Source organism: Purpureocillium takamizusanense, chromosome 5 (genome assembly GCF_022605165.1).
Source record: "Purpureocillium takamizusanense chromosome 5, complete sequence".
NCBI lineage: Eukaryota > Fungi > Ascomycota > Sordariomycetes > Hypocreales > Ophiocordycipitaceae > Purpureocillium > Purpureocillium takamizusanense.
The window spans coordinates 2,139,431-2,164,039 of record NC_063072.1 but is presented as its reverse complement, the minus strand read 5'-3'; the positions used below and the strand labels follow the sequence as shown (position 1 = coordinate 2,164,039).

Below are 24,609 nucleotides of genomic sequence, written 5' to 3'. Positions count from 1 at the left end.
CACAAATCTGCAGGGATAGCGTGGCCAGCAGGCCAAGCGTGGTTTCTGCCGGCTAGTCCAGGGATTGACGGGGATGGACACGATTTGTCCGAGACCGTGGCCGTGGTGACGGACGCTGCCCTGGCCTGGCGGCCCACTGAACGCAATGCACACACAGTGGCACACACGCGTGGGTTTTACCCTTAACCGTGCGTAAACGGCACACGTCGCCGAGTGGTGCGGTCGGCGATGCAGCAGCCGTTCTGTGTTCGGAGCATGATATGGCCAAGCTCGATCGCGCGGCTGCGAGCATTCTCCACCTGGCGTTTCCGGCGACCCCCTTTTGCGCTGCGCCATGCCGTTTGGCGGCTTCGATGCCTCGTCCAAAAAGGAGCCCGCCCATGCACCCGAGCGCCCAAGCCGGCCAGCCCCTGGCTGGGACCATCAGCCTGCGAAGAAGCCCCCCATCCAATCCTTCATTGTGTTTCCCCCTTCTTTGCTCAAGTGTCCGCCCAATGCAGCCACTACTTGGTCGCCATGCCCCAGCGTCGCTTCCCTCGTTGAGCCTTAAAATGGCAACGTGGGCTGGGCTGGAGTGGGCTTCCACAGCAGAGAGCATGGACATCGGGGACAATTCGACTCCGGCAGGTGTCTCAAGACTGGCGAATGTTGTTCGTGCGACGTACAGTATACGTACATTCACTAACTTGTGGCAGCGATCCACCCGTGCCGTTGGACGGTGCGGCGCGGTAGGTGGCATGGTAAGGTAGTACCCCTGGTCGGTATGCCGGTCCCGCTTCCGTTCATCTTCGAGATCATTGGTCACGTGATCGAAGCTGCACCGCCAAAGCGTCATTCCGCGACGCCTCACTCAGGACCTTCGGGACTTGTGAGCGAGCCTCACGACCGGCATGCTGCTTCACGCTGTTGAGTCAGTGTGTTTTATATATGACTAAAATAACTTACAGCTTCCACAAAAATTTCATAGGGACGGCGCTTTCCTCCCTTTGCACCTGTCGCTGCCCGTTTCCACCTCCGCAGGGGTACGCAGTACGTCTTTCTGCCTGAGGCCGCAACCAAGGTCCTGTCGTGTGCTCAATGTGGCTAGGCTGGCCTTTGCGCCTGGCCCGCTACTCCTTGTGAAGCTTGCTCGTGACTGCGGGCTACGCCGCCCCCCAAGTTCCCAACCTCATATCTCGACAACGCCAGGCTGGCTACCAGGAATATCGAGCCACGCGAGGCCACCTACCGACCTCCTTCGGACGGATGACATCTTAGCAGCGACGCGCGCTGCCCGCTACGCCCGCCCGCCCGTCATGCCTCCGCGGATAAACATCCCGCCCGTCACGAGGGCCCTGCTCGGCGCGCTCCTTTTCCAGTCCTTCCTCAGCGCCGCGATACGGTATCGCCAGTGGTCGGAGACGGCACACATCGTCATCCCCTACCTGACGCTCGTGCCGCAGCTCTCCCTCGTCTATCCCTGGACCTTCCTCACGTCGGCGCTTGTCGAGGGCAACGTCTTTACCCTGGCCATTGCCGGCCTGACGCTGTACCATGGCGGGCGGTACCTGGAGCGCGCCTGGTCCTCGGCCGAGCTCGCCAAATTCGTCGTCCTCGTCTGCCTGGTCCCTAATGTTCTGACATTTCTTGTCATGATTCTCTTGTTCAGCCTGACTAGGAATGAGAGCTGGACGTAAGACTCCCCTTTGCCTCACGTGCGCCGCGACGCCTGCAAGCTAACGTGTGGTCTGCCGGCAGTCTTGCCGTCATTTCGGGGACCGTATCCCTCCAAATCTCCTTCCTCGTTGCCTTCAGCCAGCTCGTTCCTGCGCATACCGTCACGCTCTTCCGCGGCATCTTGTCGCTGAGGGTACCTCGGTTCCCACTGGTGTACATGGGTGTCGTGACCCTGCTCTCCCTGACGCCGCTGCTGTCGCGGGCAGCCTTCTGGCTCGCCCTATTCGGCCTCCTCACGAGCTGGACGTACCTCCGATTCTACAAGACCATCTTCCCCGACCTCGACTCGTCGCAGCCGGCGTCCCTGCGTGGTGACGCAAGCGAGACTTTTGCTTTTGCCGAGTTCTTCCCGAGCCCGGTCAAGCCGTTTGTGGCCGCGTTGGCCGATCAGATCTTCGATGTGCTCGTCGCGATGCGCATCTGCACGCCCTTTTCTCAGGCGGATATGTCTGCTGCTCGCGGCGATCGGGCGTTGCAGCGGGGCACTCCTGGCAGCGCCCGCGCGGAGGCGGAGCGGAGGAGAGCCATCGCCCTCAAGGCTCTCGACCAGAGGCTCAACGCGGCGACCGCCGGCGCCGCCGGCCGGGCGCCCGCTCCGGGCCCCGTGCAACCTGCGGGGCCGACGGTCCAGACGCAGCCGCAGACGAGCACCCAGACGGCCATGACGTCGCAGCCGGGCCAGATGCTCGGCGAAACCAAGTTCGAGCCGGACCATGACGATGACCCTGGCAAGAAGTGATGGCGACAGGGGTAGCGAGGGCTCGTGTGTAGGTTATCGTATGCGCATGGCGGTTTGCCTTTCCTATGTTCTAGTACAAGGATACCCAAGGCCGGGGGGGGGGGGGGTCAATGAACGTTGATGTGCGTGTGGCAAGCTACCTATATAGTACGTAGTAGCATGTCGATGTCAGGGAGAGCAGCGGGGAGGCGGGCGGTCACATGTCATTCCTAGCGACAATGCAATGCGAGCACAATTCATACACGTACTCTACTGATCATTGTGAGCAAGTGTAAGTCCTGGCGTGAAAGCTTGGCCGCTTCGTGGACATGTGCCATGTTGTCGGTTCTTCTGCCTGCGCGGTACAGGGTAATCGAATGAACTTTAACCGGCTGGCTGCTGCTGCCCATCTTCCCGTCCGGCAACGCGTGGTTACCTACGTTCTAGACGTTCTATTTCTGACGCGTGTCGGGGGTTGCTTGAGGACTGGTGTTTTAGTGGTACGTGCGTTCTTTATTACTACTAGGTACGATACGTAGTGGTGATGAGCTGTTGCCGCTTCTGTGCCAAGACAGCAGCGACCCGTCGGCACGGGTCGTTTCGTGCCCGCCCACCCCCGCCCCTCCTTCCCCTCTACCGGGATTCAGCAACATCCTACGCGACCATGCTGAGACTACAGTATACGTATGTACTTCGTAATATTCGTACGATCATCCTTCTCATGCCTAGCGCGTACCATACAAAGACACAAAGCATTCGTCTGAGCTTTCACGAGAGGACGGACGGTTGGTCGGGCGGCGGACCTGGCGCCGCGTAAGATGACGAGATGGGTACTGCAAGGACAAGAAGCAAGGAGAAGAAGGAGAAACAAGCTGCGCGGGCAGGAGGGAAAAAAAAGAAGAAATAAAAGAAGAAGAAAAAACAGCAGCAATGATATAAAAGAAGGGAAGCCTCCGATCCTCCGTACTGTCCGGGCCGCCTTCTCCATCGCGCGATGCCTGCAAAGCAAAGAAGAATCCCGCGCGGCCGCCGTGGCTGGCTGGATCCTGGATGGGGAAGGGGTCCGAGGTCTTCTACGATATACCGGGTACGGACGGGATACTTTGGTCTCAAGGTACCAAGCACCGTGGCTATCGGGGGCGGCGGCGTGCGGACACTCATACATACATCGAATGTTCCGCCATGTCTTCTCCTCTCGCGCATGCGCGCCACAAACGGCCGCATACAAAAGGAAACAATGAACAACGGCCCCGGGGGGGGAGGGGTTGAGGATCGTTGTCGCCGCCGCAGCGCTTGTCGCCGAGCGTCATCATCCGCCGCAGCGACGCCGCGTCACGAGTAGCTGTTTTTATGTCCGAGGGCACGAGAAGAGCGGCGAAGGGTTTGCCGGCCGAAACATGTGGTGGTACTCCCTTCTGGCCTTGCGCTTGCTTTCCACAAGCGTTTCACTTCGTAGGCCAGGCTGCTCCAGGTCGTTGTTTCGAGTTCGTCCAATGTCGCTTCATGGAGCCCTTAGAGGGAGGGAGGGAGGGCACGGATGAGAGAGGAGGGGCGGGGAGCCTTATGTACCTACCAAGTACGTATGTACGTCATGTGCGTGGAAAAGCCACAACTGAGCGTTTCCAATGCCACGATTGGGCGGCAGAGCGCTGTTGCGACGAAAGGAATTGCCCGTTGGCTGCGTCGTCCGAATCACTACTGCAGGTTTCTCGTCTGGGGACGGGGGACGGGTAAGGGGGGGGATGACGCAGGGAGCTCGGCCGCCCCTGAAACCCTGCGCTGGGGCTTCCCGCTTCGACCGCCGCTTCACCTCGACGCCGAACTCTTTGTTGGTGGGTGGGCGTTGCTGTGGCTGGTGCGCTGCGGGAGGCGAGGTGACGGGCAGATGGGGGCTTGACGATGTGGCTGGACCGCTGGCAGGGGTTTTGTGTGTGTGTCACCAGCTGACGGTCCGTCCTGCTCCTCCTCCACTCCGTAAGTACGTACCACACCGTACCACCCACCTTGTGTTGGGGGTGGTGGCACGCAGCACCGGCTGGCTGCGGGCATCTCTTTTTCTGAACACACGGCAGATCCCCCCCAAAACATCCCGTGGCAGGTCATTACACGGTGAGACACTGGTCTTGGCGGCCTGGCATGCATTCCAGGGTCTGGGTCACACACGCAACTCCTCTTGAGCCGAACAGGGCTGAGAGCCGAGCAAAGCAGAGGCAGACAGTCGTGCGTGCTTGCGTGCGCACGCTGGCTGCCGTCAAGTCAACCATGGCGGGCGGGCCGTGATGGAGGGCCAGCGGGGGGTAAGGAACAGACAGACATGAGAGACACGCACATGGCATCACCACCATCGTCCATCATCACCCACCCAGGAAGAACCATGGCGCATTTGCTGCGCACCGCGGCCAGTCCGCCGCCGGCCGTTCTTGCTCTGCACTGCACCCCAGGGTAGCCCCGACTGACGGGCGCCCACATGCCACCCTCCAGCGAGGTGGAGTGGGCCGCGCCGCGTCCCCAGCAGCCGACGGATGTGCTTGCAGGGGTTTCGCCTGCGTTGAACGTAGGCCACAGGGGCCAAGGCCGATGCGCAGATGATCGGGCGCCAACAAAAGATGCAATTGCCTTGCCTATCGTCGCGGACACGCACGATGCAACATGCATGCCTGCGCAAGCAAAGTCGCGCCCCATGAACGAACGCCCACCTTGTATGCGCGGTGCTTCGAGAGTCGCTTGGAGGAACCGGCTGCTGCTATGGCGTCGGCGAGGCATCATCAGTTGCGAGCCGGCTTTGGACGTAGATATGTCTGCTCTAGACGTTGTTGCCCGCTGCAACCGGCCCCGTAGAATCGTAAAGATGGGACCTGCATGGTAGCCCCTGGCCCAGCGTTCGAGCACGCTGAGCGTGCTGTTGGGGTGCGGAGAATTGGTGGCATTTCCAAAACAGTTTTTTTTTGGGCGAGCGTGAAGCGCCGGCGAGGAAACTGGCGGAAGAAACCGCTGCACAATTGCGGTGCACACACTTCGTTCCCCGTGGCAAAGTGCAAGACGACTTGGCTGTGGCTGCGGCTTCTCCACGCAAAGAGGAAGAAGACACGGATTGCGCTGGCTGCGTGGGTGGGGATGCGTCACCGAACGTGGAGCGGGCGAGTGACGCATTCGGTCGCGTCGAGATCGAACGATCAGCGCGAGGCCAAGGTAGGGCGAAGGACCAGACGTGCTCGCTGCTTCGCTGGCGCGCTCCTCGTGGCTGGCGACATGGCGTGGAGGGGTTGTGACTGTCACTTTTGTCGAGCCCGCCCCCCTTCTCGCGATCATTTTTCGGTTGGGGTGTCACAGCGCGATGGCGGCGGAGGCGGGAGCGTGACAATGGATACGTAGGCACAAGGTGTTGCCAGGCCGGCAGTGAGCCCTTCTAATTGTGAGCGCGAGCATGAGCCTGTGGGCCGTCGCCGAGCCGGGCACCTCATGCCCTCGAGCGGCTCTGTCCTCTTGGGGTGGAGATGGACGGACGCCAACGCAACGCAACCGCACGCCTAAGAGCAGACGCCACCGTCGGCGCCACCACCACCACCACCACCACCACCACCTTTTCTTGGGCTGCCATCTGCTTCTGCGAACGAAGGACAGAACAGGCCAGGGAAGAGACGCCGCTGACCAGGAGTCGGGGAGAGGAGCCCTTTTTGTGCGGTGCGGGCTTCACAATAGGACCAGATTCGTCGGCGGCTGAGCGTGGCACGTCAGCGGCCGCTAGGGGTTGACTCAGGAGAGAGGCCGAGATGGTGGAGGCCCCTGGGCTGTTGGAGACGAACCTTGGACCGTCCGGGATCTCGTGTAGGGGCATGGATTTCTTGTCCTCCTTGGGCTGTCGCCTGTGCTCTCCGTGCCCTGTGCGTGCGTGCGTGCGTGCGTGCTGCTTGTGGGCGGCGGCGGCGGCGGCGGCACTGGTGTGGGGATGCGAGGGAGTGGAGCCGCACGCAGGCCCACGACGATGATGATGACGGATGATGGGAAGGGGAGGGGGCGTGGCTCAGGCTGGCCTGCCGGGGGAGAGGGAGGAGGGTGTGCGCGTGGCGGCCAGCCACGGATTGCAGGGTGGCGTGCCCGGGTGGATGGGGCGCACGCACAGGTTTGACGCCGCACTTCTCGGGCCAGCCCTGAGCGGCGGCTACGGTCCCCGAGCCCCGGATAGAGATGAATGGATTGGATGGATGCTGGCAGGTGCAGGCGGGGGCAAACAACCTTACCTAAGTAGCTTGAACCTGCCCTTGTTGCACAGGATACTTACCTTATTACGGGACACCCGCAGCAGGCAGCCCAGCCCAGCCCAGCCCAGGGCCAGGCCCCACCGCCGACCGCCGCCGCCGCCGCAGCTTTGGAGGGGGGGTTGAGAGGAGCTGTGCTTGGAGGCGGGCGCGGCAAGCTGTGGTGATCTTCATGGTTTTATGTTCCATTTTCCATGGGAAGCTGGCGAGTGCAAGGGCAGGGCTGGCTGTTCAGCGCTGCTGATGGGGTTGTGTTGCTACCATTCTACGTGCAGGACAAATCCCCCCGAAGAGTCTGGATCTCGCCTGCAGTGTCGGTCAGTTCCGCTACGCCACCCACCTATCTCAGGGCCTGACAGGGCGGCCTCGACGTTCTGACCTGGCTTCGCCTTGGCCAACAAGCTGGTGGCGCGCATGATCGCCGCCGACAGAAGCGCAGTTTGGCGGCGTAGGGTTCTTTCTGACATGCCCACGTCCGCACTGCCCTGCCCAACTATTCTATGATCGGCAATGGCGACTGAGGCGAAGAGTTGTCACCGCGAAACACCGAGGCGCAAGTAGGAATGCGGCCGACACAGGGCGCGTTCACCACGCCGTCAAAAACGGCGATTAGGGTCGACGCTGCCTTGCAGGGGCGCTCGAATATTCAGCAGGTGTCTGTAGCAAGCTTTCGTCCGCGCTGATGGCCGGCCCTGCTTCTCCAACCTAAGCATGCGCATTGCGAACTAAGCTGCCAAATAAGCTCAGCAACAGCTGTGCCATCGCGCACGGAGATGTTCTGCATCGCAGCACACAAACTCTGTGAGTACGTAACATGGACCATGGCTCTCGGGTCCAAAATCCTCCAAGCCACGGCCTGCAGCCCAGGGGTATCTACTTCTTCGTGGCCAGCCACAAGTACGAAGTTTGAGGAGTAAAGTAGTGCTAGTCACTGGTGCATGCTCAGATTATAGGGCCCTTATTACCTAGTAGGTAGCAGCAAGTACATAGGCCGGGCATCCTGTCCAGGAACCAAGCCCGAAAACCCACCGTCATCTGTTGCGGCCCCGCCGACCCGACGGTTGAGAGACCCTGCGATACTAGACCAAAGTGGCATACCCACAGGTCCAGGGCGAAACGCCAACAAATGTGCGATGGAACTCCACCTTGCTCACCGAAAATGGGGACGGGCGCACAAGCTCCCGTCGCGCCTTGCGTTCACCCTTGGCCGAGGTGATTCAAATGGAAGCAGCCGGCTAAGTGTTCCAGGGTGACGGAGATGTGGCGCCCCAGGAGCCAAACGTAATGTACGTTATGACATGAAACCCTGCGCCATGGTCCCAGCGGCCTTAGGGAGAGGCATGACCTAAATCTCCTCGCGACAGCGGGGTCCAAACGGGGAACTTCTAGATGAATGAAGAATATTGCAACATTTGATCAGGATGCCCATCTCGGGCGAATGTTTGGGCATCTGGTGCAAGTCATCATCGGAAGTCTTCACCACGGGCAGTTCGGTACCGGGTTGGGCTCCGTTCACCACCTGCCTCATCATGGGGCGGATCGGACACCACATTTGCAGCCGCAGGGCGGTGCGGACACGTGGATGACGACTGGCACCACGGGGCCGGGCAGGCGGGTCTGCGGCAACGCACACGAGCAGGTTGAGCGTCGTGTCCTGGCCGGCCTTGCTGCCGCGTGACGTGAATAAAGTGACGGCGGCCGAACCAGTGTCGGCGTCACTGTCGCCATCGCGCAAGTCGCCGCTGCTGCTCTTCCCCGATGATGCCCGGTCGCTCTCTTGCCTGCTTGAGGCAGGCAGAAGGCACCAGTGCCGGCAGCTTCTGGAAGTGAACCTGCCATGTGGAGTGGGCTGGAGACACCTCCATCTCCATGACACGCACGTACCTAGTACTTTACTTAGCCGGGCAGCCCACAGCAACTAGGTGGTACTAGTGGCATCTCGGGCTAGAGCAGTGCGGGTCCGCAGTGCAGGTTCCTGGGGGGCATCGCTGCCGATGATGCCCGCGCGGGCTGCTGCACGACGGACAGAACCCGTGAATGGCACCCGGCGCCTCTCCAGGCGTGGTTGGTGCGCCCGTCGGCCGGCACACCTTACTCACATCTATCAACGAAGGCCGACGCACGTGTATTTCGACGCCCATGTACAGTATACGGAGTCCCGAGTACGAAATACATAGGAGCGAGGGAGGGGGCCGGCCGCCCAGCCCTCTATGCTGTTGTTGCTTGCACGGGAACCGGATAGATAGAGACATTTGGGACGGACAAACACGCGCAGGGTCGCAGCGTCATCACACGTTGGCTGGCCGGCTGAACGGGGAGGGGGGGAAGCTCGATTGCGGAGCGGCACCACCCACCTCGTTGTCGTTTTACCGAGCACAAACTGCGCCCGTGCCCGCGGCTGCTTTGGAGCAACCCAAAAAGGGCGTTCCACAGAATCTGGCGTGTGCGCGACCAGGCACTCGCAGCTTTGTGGGACATGATGGGACGCGCAGCAGTCTGCGGCAGATGTGAGGAGGGGGACACCCGGACGCGCGCCTGGATGAGGCCGCAGACTGGGATGGTGACGGCTCCTGCTAGTTAGTATTAGGTGCGCCGATGGCGTCGCTCGCCCGGGCAAGTCGTCGGCTTGTCGAGACGGAGAGCGCTCACGGCGGCGACGGCCATGCGGCCGTCCTCCATCCGACGTCGCACGCCCGTCGTCGGCACACAGGCGTTGTGCGAGGTGTCTCTTGTGCTTTGGTGCGGCGCACCCGCTCATGTGCGCAGCCTGCCGGCCGAGAGTTTTGCCCCTCGCCCTTGGCCCTGCGTCGCCCTGCCTTGCCATGACCTGCGTGCCTTGGTGATGAGGCTGCCGCAACGCTCCCTGGCAGCGCTTCCTCCGGTTGCCGCGACTGTTTGGCTGTAAGTAAGGGTGGTTCGAAACGAGCCCTCGGACGGACGCTCTGACGATCACGCGCCGGGCCGGGGTGGACTGACGAGCGTCTGTGTGTGTGAGTGAGTGTGAGTGAGTGTGTGTGCTCGTGTGTGGGCATAAGGCGAGGCGTGTGTGGTACCGGCGCCGCGCAGCGAGCGACATGCAGCCCAGGCAGGCAATCAGTCTCTGATGCCCGGCTATCGCATCTCATGCTGCGCGGCACAGAGGCGTCGAGTTTGGCCTCGCCAGGCTCGCCTCGCCCGCCACCGATCACTTCCTGCAGCACCTCCGTTTATGACGGTCGAACATGCTCAGGCGCAAGGAGTCCACGGCCACCGCTCATCCTGCGCACGACACACAACGGGCAAATAAAGCTGCCGGCGCGACCGCGCTAGTCACAGCCGGGCAGTTCCCTCCCCTCCCCTGGGCCCCCCCCCGAGCTGTTGTGTGTGGAGGCGGCGGCGACGGCGGCGGCAGCGGTGGTGAGCTGCAGAAAGGCTGGGGCGCGACCGACAGGCCCGCCCAGCCCAGGGCAGCCTGGACGGGCATGACAACCACCCCAGGCAGGGCATGGAGGACAGTGGAGGGCGGGCAGGGCACAACGCGACAGCGCACGGCAGGCCTGGGTCCCGCGGCAGCACCCCGTGGAGGGCAACAGGGGAGGCGCCAGGTGCCAACCAACCCGCTGGGCAACCAACCTACCAACCCCCGGCCAGCAGCATCCGGCTCCGGCGCCTGGTGCTGCTTCCTCCAGCGCCGCCCCCCCCCCCGCGGGTCCACCCCACTGCTCCAGAACTGGACCCGACCCGACCTCACCTCACCTCAGCGCAGATACGTAGCCCTGGCGGCGAGCGAAGCACCCCAGCTCAAGGCCCCCGGCCCCACTCGCAGTCAACAACCTGGACACCCATAAGCCTCCGTCCGTCCAGATGGGCGTGGCAGGGGTGGCCCCGCTTCGCTTCACCACGCTACCCCCCCGTGCACGTAGCGCGCCCGTTCCCTCCAATTCTCATGGGTAAGGGGAGTTTGCCAGCCAGGCCAGCAGCGCAGGTCCTTCCTCCACCAGCCAGGACAGCCTCTCCCCAATGACCCGTCTCCGTCTCCTTCTTCCTCCTTCACCCCCAATTTCTGCCAACTCCCGAGACGGCTTCGTTGCCGCTGGCCAGACTTGATCCTCGACGCCCTCACCCTCCGCTCCTCGCCTCTGGACCGCGCCCCGGCGTGCCCTCCACTGGCCTCTGCTTCCGCATCCGCGCCGCTCTGCGATTTTCCCACTGCCTGGCCTTGACGTGTGCCCTGCTTAATCCCGGTGGCGGGCGCTTCTCGGGCCACCTCTTGTGTGCATGCGCCGACCGCCTCTGCGCTGGCAACCCAACCACCAAGGCATTGAACTCCATCGCATCTCTCCCCGCGAGCCTGCGGCCTCCATCGCCGTCGCTGCGTCACTGCTGGCGCCACCATCGATCGGCACTTAGCGACAACCGTCGGCCGCCAGCGACGCACAAGCATCGCCGAGTCCCTCGCCCACGCCTGTCGCTTCCCGCTCTCGCATCCCGGAAATGGCAAACCATCACCCATCGCCCACCATGATGCAGATGCAGCATCAGGCCCAAGTGGCCCCTCCGCAGAATGTTCAGCCTGGCCATTTCGCACCCGCGCACCAGATAAACGCTATGAACGAGGCTGTCTGGCTGCAGATTGGTATGTGCATCCTCGAGCGCAAACGGCGCCCCGGCTTCATCACATGTTGACTCGCAGTCCAGGGAGTTTCTCAGAACTGCTTCGTGTCCCCGACGAGGCCATGCATGCCTACGAGCGCGCCTTGCAAGCCAACCCCAGCTCGACTGCCGCCATGAACGCCATCGGCATGCTTCTCAAGGGCCGTGAGGCCTTCGACAAGGCCCTTGAGTTCTTCCGGGCCATTGTTCAACTGGAACAGAACAATGGCGAGGCTTGGGGAAACCTTGGTACAGCTCTGTTCTTCATAAAAGTCTATTCCTTGGTACCATACTGACTGTTGCGACAGGACATTGCTATCTCATGACTGAGAACCTCCAGAAGGCGTACGATGCGTACCAACAGGCACTCGTCAACCTTCGTGATCCCAAGGTTTGTAAACCCTGCTAGTATTCGACCGAACAATCCCCAGTTTAACCCCCCCGTAGGACCCAATGCTTTGGTATGGCATCGGTATTTTGTATGATCGTTATGGGAGTTACGATTATGCCGAAGAGGCCTTCTCCCAAGTCATGCAAATCCAGCCCGACTTCGAAAAGGCGAACGAGATTTATTTTCGCCTCGGAATAATCTATAAACAGCAGTCAAAGTTCAACCAGAGTCTTGAGGTATGGCCCCGCCATCGAGCGAGGGACATACGTTCGCGACTACTAACCGCCCCCTCAGTGCTTCAAGTACATCGTCAACTCTCCTCCTGGACCGTTGACCCAGGAGGATATTTGGTTCCAGATTGGCCATGTGCACGAGCAGCAGAAGGACGTAAGTGATGACACCCTTAGGCTCATCTCATGCGGATCGCTAACCTTTCCATCTAGTTTGACAGCGCCAAGGCCGCCTATCAGCGTGTGCTGGATCATTCACCCAACCACGCCAAGGTCCTGCAGCAGTTGGGCTGGCTGCACCATCAACAGAGCACCGCCTATGAAACACAGGATAGGGCAATCCAATACCTGGAGAAGTCTGTCAGCGCTGGTAAGTTTCACCGCCTCGTCCATCGTGGGTTTGTGTACTGACAAAGGCGTTAGACAATTCCGACGCCCAGAGCTGGTATCTGCTTGGCCGCTGCTATATGTCGCAGCAAAAGTATCCCAAGGCGTATGAGGCGTACCAGCAGGCTGTCTATCGGGATGGTAAAAACCCCACGTTCTGGTGCTCTATTGGAGTGCTGTACTATCAGATCAACCAATACCGTGATGCTCTCGACGCCTACTCGCGCGCCATCCGCCTGAACCCGTACATCTCCGAGGTTTGGTATGACCTTGGCACACTGGTAAGTTGCTGTTTGCCAACTTGCTGCGTTCGATGGGACTATAAATCTGACTTGGCTTCAAGTACGAATCGTGTAACAACCAGATCGCCGACGCTCTTGACGCGTATCAGCGTGCCGCTGAGCTTGACCCCGGCAATCCTCACATCAAGGCCCGTCTTCAGCTCCTCCGCTCCGGTGGAAACAATGGAGGCGCACCCCCGGCGCCCCAGCCGGCCGACGTTCACCCACACGCTTATCAGGCCGCGGGTCCTACCGGCCCTGTTGGACCTCAGTGGGGAGGCTCTACCCAGCAACCTCCGTCTTCGGGTCCCCCGCCTCCGCCTGCCGGCGCCGGCGAGAATTGGGCCCGGGGCTTGTCAAATGTCAACCCGCCTCCGCAACCACCGAACCCCTATGACGGCCGGGAGCAGTTCCGCGGGCCTCCTCCGCCTCCCCAGCGACAGCCCAGCCCTCAGCAGGAACAACAAATGCGACAGCAGCAGTATCCCGATGCAGGCCGCGGGGGCCCCGGCCCCGCGCGTCGTGGGCCGTCTCCCGCACCTGCCGGTCATCAGTATTCGCAGGGTCCGCCGCCTCCTCCCCCGTCGCAGCAGGGGCCACCCCCGCCGCCGGGTGGTGATCGCCGGGTTGTCAACCCCCTCTGGAGTGGTGCCTCTCCATCCCACGCCGCGAATGGAGCCAACCCTCCCCCCAACGGCATGGCTCCCTTCCGGCCCAACAACAGCCCTCGCGCTGATGGTCGCGGCGCTCATGAAAACCGCATGCCCTCTCCCAAGTCCGCGTATCCCCAGCACCAACCTCCTCCGCCAGCCTATCCTCACCACCCAGAGGCTCCGCCCCAGGCTGGAGCAGAGGGTGGACAGGCTCCAACAGCTGGGCCGCCGGAGAACCCCGCTCAGCGTCTGGATGATCGTCCACCGTCTGTTGGCCCAAAGCGGATGCGTGAGTGGGAGGAGGAGAGCGCGGCCAAGAAGCAGGCGAACGAGGAGAACCGCGCTCGCCTTGATGATATGAGACATCGACGGCCATCGACTCCCCCTCGTGACGCCTACCGTCGCAACTCATCCGAGTCCCGTCGCATTGACGAACAGCGCCGGGTCGAGGAACCGCGGAAGGTAGAGGAGCGCCGGGCAGCCAGCGATAGCTATCATCCGTCGGAGGCTGCGCATCACCCTCAGCCAGTTGGCCCCAGCCAGCTTCCACCCATGCAACAAGCCGCGGAACCCATGCAAGGCGTTTCGCAAGAAAAGGCGTCTGCAGGGCCAGCCCCAAAGGAGGAGCGGCCCGCAGCCGAGCAGTCCGCTCCCGCCCCTGCAGCCCCAGCCTCTGCTGAGCCCGAGAGAGCGGCGAGGACGATGGATGTTGACGAGGACTACGACGACAGCGGCGAAGACGATAAGAAGGCAGTTCTTACCAATGGGTCCGCTCCGGCTCCTGGCTCGGCTGACGGGAAGACAACGACGCCCACCAATGCCGGCGTCAACGGCTCCTCAGCCACGGTCCCCAAGACGGAGTAGGGCATGAAAAGGTACGGCTGATTTTGACGAGTTTCTGGCTTCCCCTGGCGGCTGCACTTGCATCGCTTAAAATGTAATTCCCTTTGTCACGTGGAGTTCGGCCGACGGCCTTTGGTGACAGGGTGGTTGGTTTGGTCTTTATGAGGTCTCTTTTGGCTACACAGCCAATCGCGTACGATATCCGTTACTGTAGGTAGTTACACTCGGCAGCTTCTCAGCAACTCGATGGATTTAACTCTGAATGGTGGGGCCCGTAACGTGAATGCGTGGCATTTGGAGGGAGCCCGCAACCGAGTTGGTGCGGCCTCCTAGGCTATTTCCCGCTCACGTTTGTTCTGCACCTGGCAGATATGCTTGACAGCATTCTGCAACTTGGAAATCACGTGATTGGGGAAATATTCCCGCCACACTCGGTCCAGAATGCGGTGAGGCTCGGTGAAACTTTTGCCCTGGTGGGCCAGCAAGTGGCACCCCAATCAGGGATAGCGCGCTGCACGGACCAGCCCACGCACTACCTGTTCGCTGGTCTCGCTTAAAATTTCGCCCACAAATTGTTCAAAAACCCTCTCGTCCTCTCACAGCACACAGGCTTGGACTCTACATACTAACTGTCAAGCACCAGCCGCCCAAAATGAGTGTGAGTATATCTCGACGACGAGTTCATTCACGGAAATACTGATGCGCTTTGACAGCACCGGAAGTTCGAGGCTCCCCGACATGGCTCCCTGGCCTTCCTGCCGCGGAAGCGCGCTGCCCGCCACCGCGGCAAGGTCAAGTCGTAAGTGCTTGGTCCCCCCTCGGCTCATGGGTGACACTTTGAGGACGAGAGTCGTAAGAAAATTTGCTAACGCATGGTCTCCTGCCCAGCTTCCCCAAGGATGACCCCAAGAAGCCCGTCCACCTGACGGCCGCCATGGGCTACAAGGCCGGTATGACCACGATCGTTCGTGACCTCGACCGACCCGGCGCGAAGGCAAACAAGAAGGAAGTTGTTGAGGCCGTCACGGTCGTCGATACGCCACCTGTACGAACAATGCAGCCCGCTTGGCTTTGTGCCTATGGCTAACATCTTTACCTAGATGATTGTTGTTGGTCTTGTTGGCTACATCGAGACTCCCCGTGGTCTCCGCTCCCTCACCACTGTCTGGGCCGAGCACTTGAGCGACGAGGTCAAGCGCCGCTTCTACAAGAACTGGTACAAGAGCAAGAAGAAGGCTTTCACCAAGTACGCCAAGAAGCACTCCGAGAGCAGCGGCGCCTCCATCACCCGCGAGCTCGAGCGCATCAAGAAGTACTGCACCGTCGTCCGCGTCCTCGCCCACACCCAGATCCGCAAGACGCCCCTCAAGCAGAAGAAGGCCCACCTCATGGAGATCCAGATCAACGGCGGCTCCGTCGCCGACAAGGTCGACTTCGGCAAGGACCTCTTCGAGAAGCCCGTCGGCATCGACACCATCTTCGAGCAGGATGAGATGATCGACGTCATCGCCGTCACAAAGGGCCACGGCTTCAACGGTGTCACCGCCCGCTGGGGCACTAAGAAGCTTCCTCGCAAGACGCACAAGGGTCTCCGCAAGGTTGCTTGTATCGGTGCCTGGCACCCGTCCCACGTTCAGTGGACTGTTGCCCGTGCTGGTCAGATGGGTTACCACCACCGTACCTCGGTCAACCACAAGGTGTACCGCATTGGTAAGGGCGATGCTGAGGACAACGCCTCTACCGAGATCGATGTCACCAAGAAGAAGATTACCCCGTAAGTTGCAGCCTGACCTGCTCGAAATCACTAGCAATTGCTAACATTTTCTTCTCAGTCTGGGTGGCTTCGTCCGCTATGGCGAGATCAACAACGACTTCGTCATGCTCAAGGGCTCCATCCCTGGTGTCAAGAAGCGTGTCATGACCCTGCGCAAGTCCATGTTCACCCACACCTCTCGCCGCGCCCTGGAGAAGATCAACCTCAAGTGGATCGATACCTCGTCCGAGTTCGGACACGGCGCGTTCCAGACGCCGGCGGAGAAGAAGCAGTACCAGGGTACCCTCAAGAAGGACCTGGCTTCCGCGTAAAAGCGGCGGCTATGCTTCCTTTTGTGTCTTGGCCATTGCATCGGTGTCAGAGGGTTGTTTCTGCCTTGCGTTGGGCTGGATTGGGTTTCATAATGGGATGAACAAAATGAATCCAGCTAGAGGGACGAACGACAAAAATAAAAAGAGATTCCCAATAATGTTGATGTCTACATCTCAAAGTCCTGTACTCGCTTGTGCAATCGAGGTCATCGTACGGTGGTGCTGTGGCCCAACCCCACCCCAGTCAGTCTCGCCAGATATGCAGTACAAATTTTTGGTGGGGATCAACGGCTGTGTCGCCTGCCTTGGTACCTTGACGTCACCCCACCTGTAAGCTCCCAGCAGGGCAGCCCAACCCGGAGCCAAAGATGCTCAGACATCACACTCGACAACATCATTCTCAGCCACTCTCCTCGAAAGTGCACTTCATATGCGGATTAGTCCAAGGCAGTGCGTGACCACGACCAGAAACAGACGCTCAATTCTGCATCCCGGCGGCGCCTTCCTCAGCGCTGCGCATCCACGAGGCCCAGCTCCGATCGCCATTACCCCTCCCCCAGCTCATCTCCGTCAGCTTCGCCAATCCCGTGGCCAGATCACCGCCAGGCGAGCAGCCCCGCGCGGCAGAACCATGGCGAGCGACGAAGACTACATGGCGTTTCTCGACAAGGCGAACAAGGACCTGGACGAGGGTAAGGCGCACGCGCAGAGTCAGGCGGCGGGAGGCTCCAAGACGCAGTTCAAGGCCATGGACGCGGGGATGGAGGCGCCCAGTGCTATCAGCAAAGTGTGCCAGAGCGAGGTGTACGTGAGCGACGCGGACGAGCCGTTTGAGGCGGTTTCGCTCAAGTACTCGGGCAGCGACCTGCCAGACGAGAGTAGGTTTCCCCCCTAACTCGCAGAGGTTGCCTATCTGCAACGACTCTTGGGGGCCCGCTGCTTGTCCCGAAGCCTGAAAAATACCATCTTCTTTTGAGAAAGGGACGATTCGCTGACGGGAATTCTCTCGCGCGCTGCCAGCCGAGTTCGCCAAGCTCATTCACCATTGGGACACCAACGCGGCCGAGATCGACATCATGGACCCGCTGGACTGGGACTCGAACGGGCGGTACGGCAAGGTCATCGACGCGGTGCGGGAGGCGAGCCGGGGCAACGACGTGCGGGTGTATCGCGTGACGAGGGACCAGACGCGCGTGGAGTACTGGGTAGTGACGCGGGAGGAGGGCCGGATCGTCGGCGTCAAGGCCCTTGGTGTGGAAAGCTGAGGGACTGAAGTCGATGCTGCTACGTTTTGGGAGTCATATAAGATACGTATGTAGGTACTCATGGCCGCCGCCACGGAACGCATACGTGGAGCTCGAGTGTACATTGCTGTGCACCAGCCAGAACATGTGCTTGGCGAACTATGCCCGCCTATCGAGCGGCATTGTCTGGTCTCGGTCGTCTGTGTCGCAACCGGTGCTGCTCTGCTTTTATTTGTGCCACCGGCTCGCGGAATCGCTGCTCCTCGCGGACCCAACAAGCTTTTCGATGGGAGGTGCCCCCCCGCGTCTCGATCTTCCCCGTGCTGTGCTATTCCAACAAGTACTAGTCCTGCGCTGTCAGGTGACTCGCGCGTTCTTGAGAACGAAGGAACCGAAGTAAATCTTGGGAATCATCCACCTCGCCGTTGATTGCCGATGAGGGGCCGAGCCTGGAGTAGAAGGGAAATTCGAATTGGGGCGGAAAGAAGCCAGCGTATTCCCAATCAATAATGGCCTTGATGCCGAGCGTATCGGGGTCGACGATGACATTTTGTTGAGACAGGTCGTTGTGGCAGAAGACGTATTCTTCCTGGTCCGAGACCCGTAGATCCCAGTGGTCGGTCTCTATACATCGCATAACTCTATATGGAGGTATCACAATTCCTGAAGGTCCACCAATACGGTAGGACTTTAGCATCTTCAGCTTCGACAACTGGCTTTCAAGCTCTTTGTATACGACGGCTTTCTTTGCCTCTGAAAGCTCAGACATGCTCACGCCTTCGATGTATTCCGTGATCAGATAGTATGCCCCGTCATCTTCAAAGTGGCAGTATACAGTCGGGACGGGGATATCGGTGTGCTGTCGTACGAATTGTAGTGATTCTCCTTCGTTCATCAGGCGTTCCTTCCCAAGACAAGGGACGTGAAGACCACGGTATCCGGTGCGAAACTCATTAGGACGTAGGCTCCTCTTGATGAACGCGCTCCCACGTTGATAGTACTTCCTCTCAAAGGTCGTGGCAATGCACCCTTCCTCTTGAGCTTCTTTCCCAGACATGGCAGCGGTATAATAGGGTGGTGACGGTCGCAAGGTAGTAAGGCACCGCCGATAAATAAATCTTACTCTTGCTAAAACAGCCAGCCCTGGACAACAAGTCTACCGGCATCGGGTAGTTAGCCTATAGAACCAACGACCGGATGGACCCGCACGACGATGAAAGTTAGGGCCGATTGCTACTCTACGAGAAGTGAAGACGGTCGCACCGACTTACCAAATACCTTACACCTAGGTCTAGAGTGATGGAGAGAACTGAAGAAATATACTGAGAAACAATTGCACATGAAGTGGGAGATGAAAGCGGTGAGGCGACAGTGGTAACTTTCGGGCCAGCATCTCACGGAGGAGTTTGGGATGATGAGGTCAGGAAGGAGGCGCCAAGTGACTGCTCCTGCTGCTGCGGGTGCCCCTCAGCAGTGTGATGGGACATGCTGCAAGGTCGGCCAACGACTTATCCGGACCGTCTGGTGGCACCATAGGTAGGATGCCGCGCCTCACCGCGGCGTTGATCGGGGACTGGGGTAGATTGTGCGGTGCACTCCCGTGCCCTCGTGACCAGCCGAATCAATACGTATACAAACGAGGTGCTACCTTCCCTGGTCTTCTACGATGATGCACTGAAACGCCCGTTGTGATTCCTCGAAGAATAGGAGGAGGAATGTACGATGGCGGGGGATGATGCACGCGAAGGAAGCGGTGACGGACTCCTCCTGAGGCGCAGGGCCCGCTTGTTGGTCAGCGGCCGTCGTCGCTGGTCGACAACCACGCGAGACCGACGTCGGCAAGGGTCTGGAAAGGGCTGGCCAGGTATCGGATACCGGGACCGGCTTTCAGGTGTGCTGGGCCGGCATGTATCGTGGACCCCCCTCTCCATTGAGGACCCTTCGACCCAGAAAAAAAAAAGCCGGAATGAATGACTGACTGAACCCCTCCACATCGCCAGACACGGACCCGGCGAGATGCTCAATTGCGGATTAGATAACAAGGCTTTCGTATCGACTGACTGTACCGACGGTAACAATATATTTCGTGCCCCTGCGGAACGAGGACTGTGTTGCCTGCGTATAAAGCCCCTCGTCTTGTACCTGGAAAACCGACCGGCCGGGCCGCCCGTGACTCACAACGCCCTTGACCCTCGCCAGTGACGACGCTCCAGCTGCTGAGTCGACGCACAATACAGGTTCCTCCCCATTGGCCATGGCGGGCACAGTAAGTACTCACTTCTGAACCCCCCCCCCTCCAATTCCGTTCACCTCACCTGCACCCCCGGGACGCTCCCGCTCGCGCCATCTGCAATCCGCTGACCTCAATGGCGCCGCAGCGAGCCCTTCACCCGTCGCTCGACGCGGTCCGGTCCATTGTCGACCAGCCGCACACGGGCCCCGGCAAGAGACCGACTCTCGTCCCCGTGTACCGCCAGATCTCGTCCGACCTCATCACCCCGTCCGCCGCCTACCTCAAGATCTCGGCGCACTCCTCCTCCGACTACTCCTTCCTCTTCGAGTCGGCCGCCACCGAGCAGGTCGGCCGCTACAGCTTCGTCGGCGCCGGCCCGCGCAAGATCCTCGCCACGGGGCCCGGCTACGGCCCGGAGACGGACCCCCTGCCCGCCCTCGAGGAGGAGCTCGCCCGCCATGTCGTCGCCCGCGTCCCCGACCTGCAGCTCCCGCCGCTGACGGGCGGCGCCATCGGCTACGTCGGCTACGACTGCGTCCGCTACTTCGAGCCCAAGACGGCGCGGCCCATGAAGGACGTGCTCAAGATCCCCGAGTCGCTCTTCATGCTCTTCGACACCATTGTCGCCTTTGACCGCTTCTTCGGCGTCATCAAGGTCATCAGCTACGTCAACGTCCCCGAGGACCCCTCCGCCGGGACCCTCGACGAGGCGTACGAAAAGGCCCGCGCCACCGTCGACGAGCTCGTCGAGGTGCTCAACTCGCCCGACGTCGAGGTACCCAAGCAGGACCCCATAGTCCTCGGCCAGGAGGCCAAGTCCAATGTCGGCCGCGAGGGCTACGAGGCGCACGTCACCAAACTCAAGGAGCACATCGTCCGGGGCGACATCTTCCAGGCCGTCCCGTCGCAGCGGTTTGCCCGCCCCACAAGCCTACACCCCTTCAACATATACAGACACCTGCGGACCGTGAACCCGTCTCCGTACCTGTTCTACGTCAACTGCAAGGATTTCCAGATCGTCGGTGCCTCCCCGGAGCTGCTCGTCAAGAGCGAGGCCGGTAGGATCATCACACACCCCATCGCGGGCACCGTCAAGCGCGGCAAGACGCCCGAGGAGGACCAGAGGCTCGCCGACGAGCTGAGCAGCTCGCTCAAGGACCGCGCCGAACACGTCATGCTGGTGGACCTGGCCCGCAACGACATCAACCGCGTCGGTGACCCCTTTACGGTCCGCGTCGACCGCCTGATGGTGGTGGAAAAGTTCAGCCACGTCCAGCACCTCGTCTCGCAGGTCTCCGGCGTCCTGCGGCCCGATAAGACGAGGTTCGACGCCTTCCGCTCCGTCTTCCCTGCCGGCACGGTCTCTGGAGCCCCCAAGGTCCGGGCCATGGAGCTCATTGCCGAGCTGGAGAAGGAGAAGCGCGGCATATACGCCGGTGCGGTTGGGTACTTTGGTTACGGCAGCGAGGACGAGCATGGCAACCCAGTAGAGGGCGCCATGGACACGTGCATTGCACTGCGCACCATGATGACCAAGGATGGCGTCGCATATCTCCAAGCAGGTAAGTCCTGGTTCTTATACGCAAATCACGCGCCCCTTCATGTCTACTGACCCTGTCCTGAAAACGTAGGCGGAGGTATCGTCTTCGATTCGGACGAGTACGACGAGTGGCAGGAGACCATCAACAAGCTGGGCGCCAACATGTCTTGCATCAAGTCAGCCGAGGAAATGTACTACCAACAGCAACAGCAGGAGGCTGCCAAGGCTGCCGGGAGGTGACAGCCGAAACAGTTCTATTGCATGCCAGGCGTCCTTTGTTGCGAATATAAATCTGTGTGGGTTAGACGGGTTCTGACATAGATCTTGACAATCCAAATCAAAGTAGTAGGGCAGGATCTCAACGGGCGATTAAATTTCGATCATATATGAGTATCAATTTAAGTCCTGTCTGCTGTCCCTGGCCGAGGTGGAGGGGCTAGCTAACTACTCTGGACCCTGATTGTGCCTCAACAAGGAGAGCACTCGCGCTAGTTATTCGTGTCTTCGTGAATGCGTTGCCGCCGCCGCCGCCGCCATGCTTATGCTTGAGCAATACTTGTAAATCCCATGCGCCTTGTGAACCGCATACCCGGTGTAACACCTGGCTGACAATTTTTCGCCTCGCTAGCCCCCTTTCCCCCCTTCCCCCCTTTCCCCCTTCCATCCTCGCGCCGCACCACCACTCACACCAGCTCTGGCGGCACCGGGGTATCCCTCTTATCGGACAGCTCCGGGATCGGGGTATCGCGGTTCTGCCCCGCAGCGTGGCTGCCGTTGTTGACCTTGCCGGGCGCGGTGGGCGTCTTGAGATCCGGCTCCGTCTCGCTCGGGGCGCGGAGCCGCGCTCGGCCGCGCTGGTCGTCGGCAGACAGGACGCTGCTGGTGTCCGACATTTCCACGTCGATATCGCCAGCCTCCGATAAGGAACTGGCGCTCTCAATGCTGGGGGCTGGTGTTTCCAGGTACGTTATCCGCGGGGCAGCTGCCGCGGGATTGCCTTCTTTGTGCGACGGCGCTGTTGGGTCTCCTGGCTTCGTCGTTGTCGTCGTCGTCTCATCTACCACTGCCGTAACGACAGCCGCACCCTCGTCGTCGTCGTCGTCGTCTTCCTGGCCTATCGTCCACCGCCACTGACGCTTCTTCTCCGCCCTCTTTCGCTTGCGCGGCCCGCCGTTCTCTACGGGCGAGGGCAATTGCGGCACGCCCAGGCCAGCCATCCTCCGGCGCGTTTCCTCAAAGGGGCCGGGCGTTTGGCCGCCGTCCCGGAGTTCGTTGGCGGTGAAGGACAGGGCGACGTCCAGGACGGAATCCGTCGCCGTTGGCAAGGGTGGGGTGTTGGGGGACGTATCGTCTGTCAAGAGATCGATGTGAGACTTGACGTACGTGTTGGTGATGATATCCTGGGTTAGGGGGTTGTTGTACTCGACTTTCTTGGCCGCCTTTTCCTGCAGCCGGAGCGATTGCCTCCTCGGCGACGGCGGCGGGATGGCGGTCCTCGGTGGGAGGGGAGAGTTGCGGAGGATGCTGTGGAGGCTCCGTGGGTGCGTGTACGGGAGCTCCCCGCCGGCGAGGCCGGCGTATATCCTCCTGCGAGTGATACTGCTACTCGTGGGGCGGCCGTCGACAGGTGACGCCAACGTCGCGGGTGCCTTCTTGGCCGCGGCGCTCGACAAAGACGACGACGACGAAGAGAAAGTAAAGACCTGTGCGGGGCTGGCGTCGGCAGTGGCTGACAGCGGCGGGGTGGCCGTCATGGTGCTGGGGAACTTGATTTCCATCTGGGACGGGGAGTTGGAGAGGGCCGTGAGCGGCGTCTCGGGGTAGCTGGCGACGTATGGGGTGAAGACGCGGGGCGGCCTGGGCTCGGCGGGGGTCTCGAGGGTGAAGGCCTGGAGTGTGTTGATGGCGGTGATGGGCTCTGACTGCGTCGTCGACAACGATGACGAGGCGGAGGATCTCTCGATGGCGGTGACGTAGGCATTGGAGAGGGTGTTGAATGCCGTTGGATCGCTGGGGTTGACGGGGCCTCCTCGCAGTCCCTTGGAGGGAGAGAGGCATGACGTTCTGATCTGCAGAGAGAGCCTCGGCCTCTTGGCCGTGTTTGGTGGTGTCCCCTGCGAGGCCATGGCCGACCGGGTTTGTTTCGCAAAGACTACTCGAAAGGAAAAGCGGAAAACGGATGAGACCGTCGTGATGTTGTTGTTGGCTGAACGGAGGCAAGAGAGATACGAAATGAATAGTCGATGAGGTGGTGAGGTGCCGCTGCCCAGGGCGTCCTCACTGCAAGAGGCCCAGGGACTAGGTAATACGACGGCACTTGCCGCTGCTTTGCTAACTTGCCTGCCTCGAGGGGAACGACGGCGACGGTGACGAGAACGACGACGACGACGACGACGGGGCAGTGTTCAATGTGAGTAGCAGCGGCAGTGGCAGCAGCAGCAGTAGCAGCAGCAGCAACAGCAGCAGAACCGGGGAGTCGCAGAACACAAGACCGGACAACGAACCAACAGGGCGACAACGGGGTCGGGCAAGCACACCAATGTATATACTAGAACAGAAACCCGGGGGGAGGGGAGAGTCGTTACGGAATATGCGGCGGCGGCGGAGGCAACATGGAACCCCGGGCTGAAGGGCAGGCAAGCGCCCCTAACGCTGCATGAAGCAGATAGTGGCGGGAATCTAGACGCGCAGACGCCCGAAGCAACAACGACAGACATGCACACATGGGGCTGCTGTCATCAGCCTGGCTCCCCGACCGACTGACCGACTCACTTGGGCAAGGCGGCGGCCCGGGGCAGGACTTGAAGACATTGGTTGGGTGGGTTGGTTGTTGGCTTTGTGCCATATGGCGAGCTGCGTCTAAGCGCCAACCCCCCGCGGGCAGGTCGGTCGGAGGCGCGCACTTGGAGAGGCTGCACGCCAATCATGGGATGATGCGGTCCACCATTTGTGTTGGGCGCGGGGGGGCCCGGCGTCTAAGTCATGCACAGCTCTGTAGCTCGTCACCTCGCTGCTGCTGTTGTTGTTGCGCGGGGTTTTGGGGGTGGTGTCGTGGTGGTACGTGGTGGTGGTGGAGGAGGAGGAGGATGAGGAGGATGAGGTGGTGGTGGTGGTGGTGGTGGTGCGTCGGCGTGTCCATGATTCGAGGCTGCTGCTGCGTTTTGCAATTGCAGGCTGAATCCTTCTGCCATGCATGCATGCATGCATCGTGCTCGCCATGTTGTTTTTGTTCCCTGTTTTCTTCTTCCTTTTCTCTCCTGAATTGCTGCAGACACGAGGGAAGAACCCGAACTGTCCTGCCATGTCGGAAGCAGATGGGAGTGAATTGACAGGTCGTTTATAAGTAGGAGCGTGGGGACAAGGTTGTGCATGGTAGAATGTCCATCCAGCTAGCACCCGG

General features: G+C 60.7%; 7 protein-coding genes across 8 annotated transcripts; 5 read left to right on the top strand and 2 right to left on the bottom strand.

The window, feature by feature from the left end:
• Nucleotides 1-1,295: 1,295 nt before the first annotated feature.
• Nucleotides 1,296-2,455, top strand: JDV02_006228 (uncharacterized protein; the record flags this gene model as incomplete). The annotated part of the gene is made up of 2 exons (XM_047987599.1): nucleotides 1,296-1,672; nucleotides 1,738-2,455. The coding sequence occupies 2 exons, from the start codon at nucleotides 1,296-1,298 to the stop codon at nucleotides 2,453-2,455; spliced, it is 1,095 nt and encodes a 364-aa protein (XP_047843585.1).
• An 8,258-nt stretch (nucleotides 2,456-10,713) lies between these two features.
• On the top strand, nucleotides 10,714-14,395 carry SSN6 (glucose repression mediator protein). Its single transcript, XM_047987598.1, has 8 exons — nucleotides 10,714-11,305; nucleotides 11,368-11,571; nucleotides 11,631-11,713; nucleotides 11,770-11,949; nucleotides 12,008-12,100; nucleotides 12,157-12,313; nucleotides 12,367-12,611; nucleotides 12,674-14,395. Exons 1-8 carry the CDS (start codon nucleotides 11,164-11,166, stop codon nucleotides 14,126-14,128), a joined length of 2,559 nt encoding a protein of 852 aa, XP_047843584.1. The 5' UTR covers nucleotides 10,714-11,163; the 3' UTR covers nucleotides 14,129-14,395.
• A 315-nt stretch (nucleotides 14,396-14,710) lies between these two features.
• RPL3 (60S ribosomal protein L3) lies at nucleotides 14,711-16,347 on the top strand. Its single transcript, XM_047987597.1, has 5 exons — nucleotides 14,711-14,765; nucleotides 14,821-14,906; nucleotides 14,996-15,152; nucleotides 15,208-15,881; nucleotides 15,940-16,347. The coding sequence occupies exons 1-5, from the start codon at nucleotides 14,760-14,762 to the stop codon at nucleotides 16,190-16,192; spliced, it is 1,176 nt and encodes a 391-aa protein (XP_047843583.1). The 5' UTR covers nucleotides 14,711-14,759; the 3' UTR covers nucleotides 16,193-16,347.
• Nucleotides 16,348-16,543: 196 nt separating this feature from the next.
• On the top strand, nucleotides 16,544-17,722 carry JDV02_006225 (uncharacterized protein). The gene is made up of 2 exons (XM_047987596.1): nucleotides 16,544-17,070; nucleotides 17,213-17,722. Exons 1-2 carry the CDS (start codon nucleotides 16,623-16,625, stop codon nucleotides 17,455-17,457), a joined length of 693 nt encoding a protein of 230 aa, XP_047843582.1. The 5' UTR covers nucleotides 16,544-16,622; the 3' UTR covers nucleotides 17,458-17,722.
• Nucleotides 17,549-19,124, bottom strand: JDV02_006224 (uncharacterized protein). Its single transcript, XM_047987595.1, has 2 exons — nucleotides 18,708-19,124; nucleotides 17,549-18,592 (listed from the first exon to the last, which is right to left on the bottom strand). Exon 2 carries the CDS (start codon nucleotides 18,491-18,493, stop codon nucleotides 17,780-17,782), a length of 714 nt encoding a protein of 237 aa, XP_047843581.1. The 5' UTR covers nucleotides 18,494-18,592; nucleotides 18,708-19,124; the 3' UTR covers nucleotides 17,549-17,779.
• Nucleotides 19,125-19,148: 24 nt separating this feature from the next.
• TRP2 (Anthranilate synthase) lies at nucleotides 19,149-21,765 on the top strand. 2 transcript variants are annotated; one of them, XM_047987593.1, is made up of 3 exons: nucleotides 19,149-19,702; nucleotides 19,815-21,231; nucleotides 21,301-21,765. In XM_047987593.1, the coding sequence occupies exons 1-3, from the start codon at nucleotides 19,691-19,693 to the stop codon at nucleotides 21,447-21,449; spliced, it is 1,578 nt and encodes a 525-aa protein (XP_047843579.1). In that variant the 5' UTR covers nucleotides 19,149-19,690; the 3' UTR covers nucleotides 21,450-21,765. The 2 variants fall into 2 exon arrangements, with proteins under 2 accessions (XP_047843579.1, XP_047843580.1); XM_047987594.1 differs by having other exon boundaries at nucleotides 19,149-21,231.
• JDV02_006222 (uncharacterized protein) lies at nucleotides 21,586-24,285 on the bottom strand. Its single transcript, XM_047987592.1, has one exon. It carries the CDS (start codon nucleotides 23,333-23,335, stop codon nucleotides 21,893-21,895), a length of 1,443 nt encoding a protein of 480 aa, XP_047843578.1. The 5' UTR covers nucleotides 23,336-24,285; the 3' UTR covers nucleotides 21,586-21,892.
• Nucleotides 24,286-24,609: the final 324 nt, after the last annotated feature.

Coding starts and splice junctions, on each gene's coding strand:
- JDV02_006225 (XM_047987596.1), top strand. CDS start 16,623: ATGCGGATTAGTCCAAGGCAGTGCGTGACCACGACCAGAAACAGACGC. Junction 17,071..17,212: donor CAGCGACCTGCCAGACGAGA/GTAGGTTTCCCC, acceptor GCGCGCTGCCAG/CCGAGTTCGCCAAGCTCATT.
- JDV02_006224 (XM_047987595.1), bottom strand. CDS start 18,493: ATGTCTGGGAAAGAAGCTCAAGAGGAAGGGTGCATTGCCACGACCTTT.
- TRP2 (XM_047987593.1), top strand. Junction 21,232..21,300: donor CGTCGCATATCTCCAAGCAG/GTAAGTCCTGGT, acceptor CTGAAAACGTAG/GCGGAGGTATCGTCTTCGAT.
- SSN6 (XM_047987598.1), top strand. CDS start 11,164: ATGGCAAACCATCACCCATCGCCCACCATGATGCAGATGCAGCATCAG. Junction 11,714..11,769: donor TCAACCTTCGTGATCCCAAG/GTTTGTAAACCC, acceptor ACCCCCCCGTAG/GACCCAATGCTTTGGTATGG. Junction 12,314..12,366: donor GGAGAAGTCTGTCAGCGCTG/GTAAGTTTCACC, acceptor CAAAGGCGTTAG/ACAATTCCGACGCCCAGAGC.
- RPL3 (XM_047987597.1), top strand. Junction 14,907..14,995: donor CACCGCGGCAAGGTCAAGTC/GTAAGTGCTTGG, acceptor TCTCCTGCCCAG/CTTCCCCAAGGATGACCCCA. Junction 15,153..15,207: donor CGGTCGTCGATACGCCACCT/GTACGAACAATG, acceptor ATCTTTACCTAG/ATGATTGTTGTTGGTCTTGT.
- JDV02_006222 (XM_047987592.1), bottom strand. CDS start 23,335: ATGGCCTCGCAGGGGACACCACCAAACACGGCCAAGAGGCCGAGGCTC.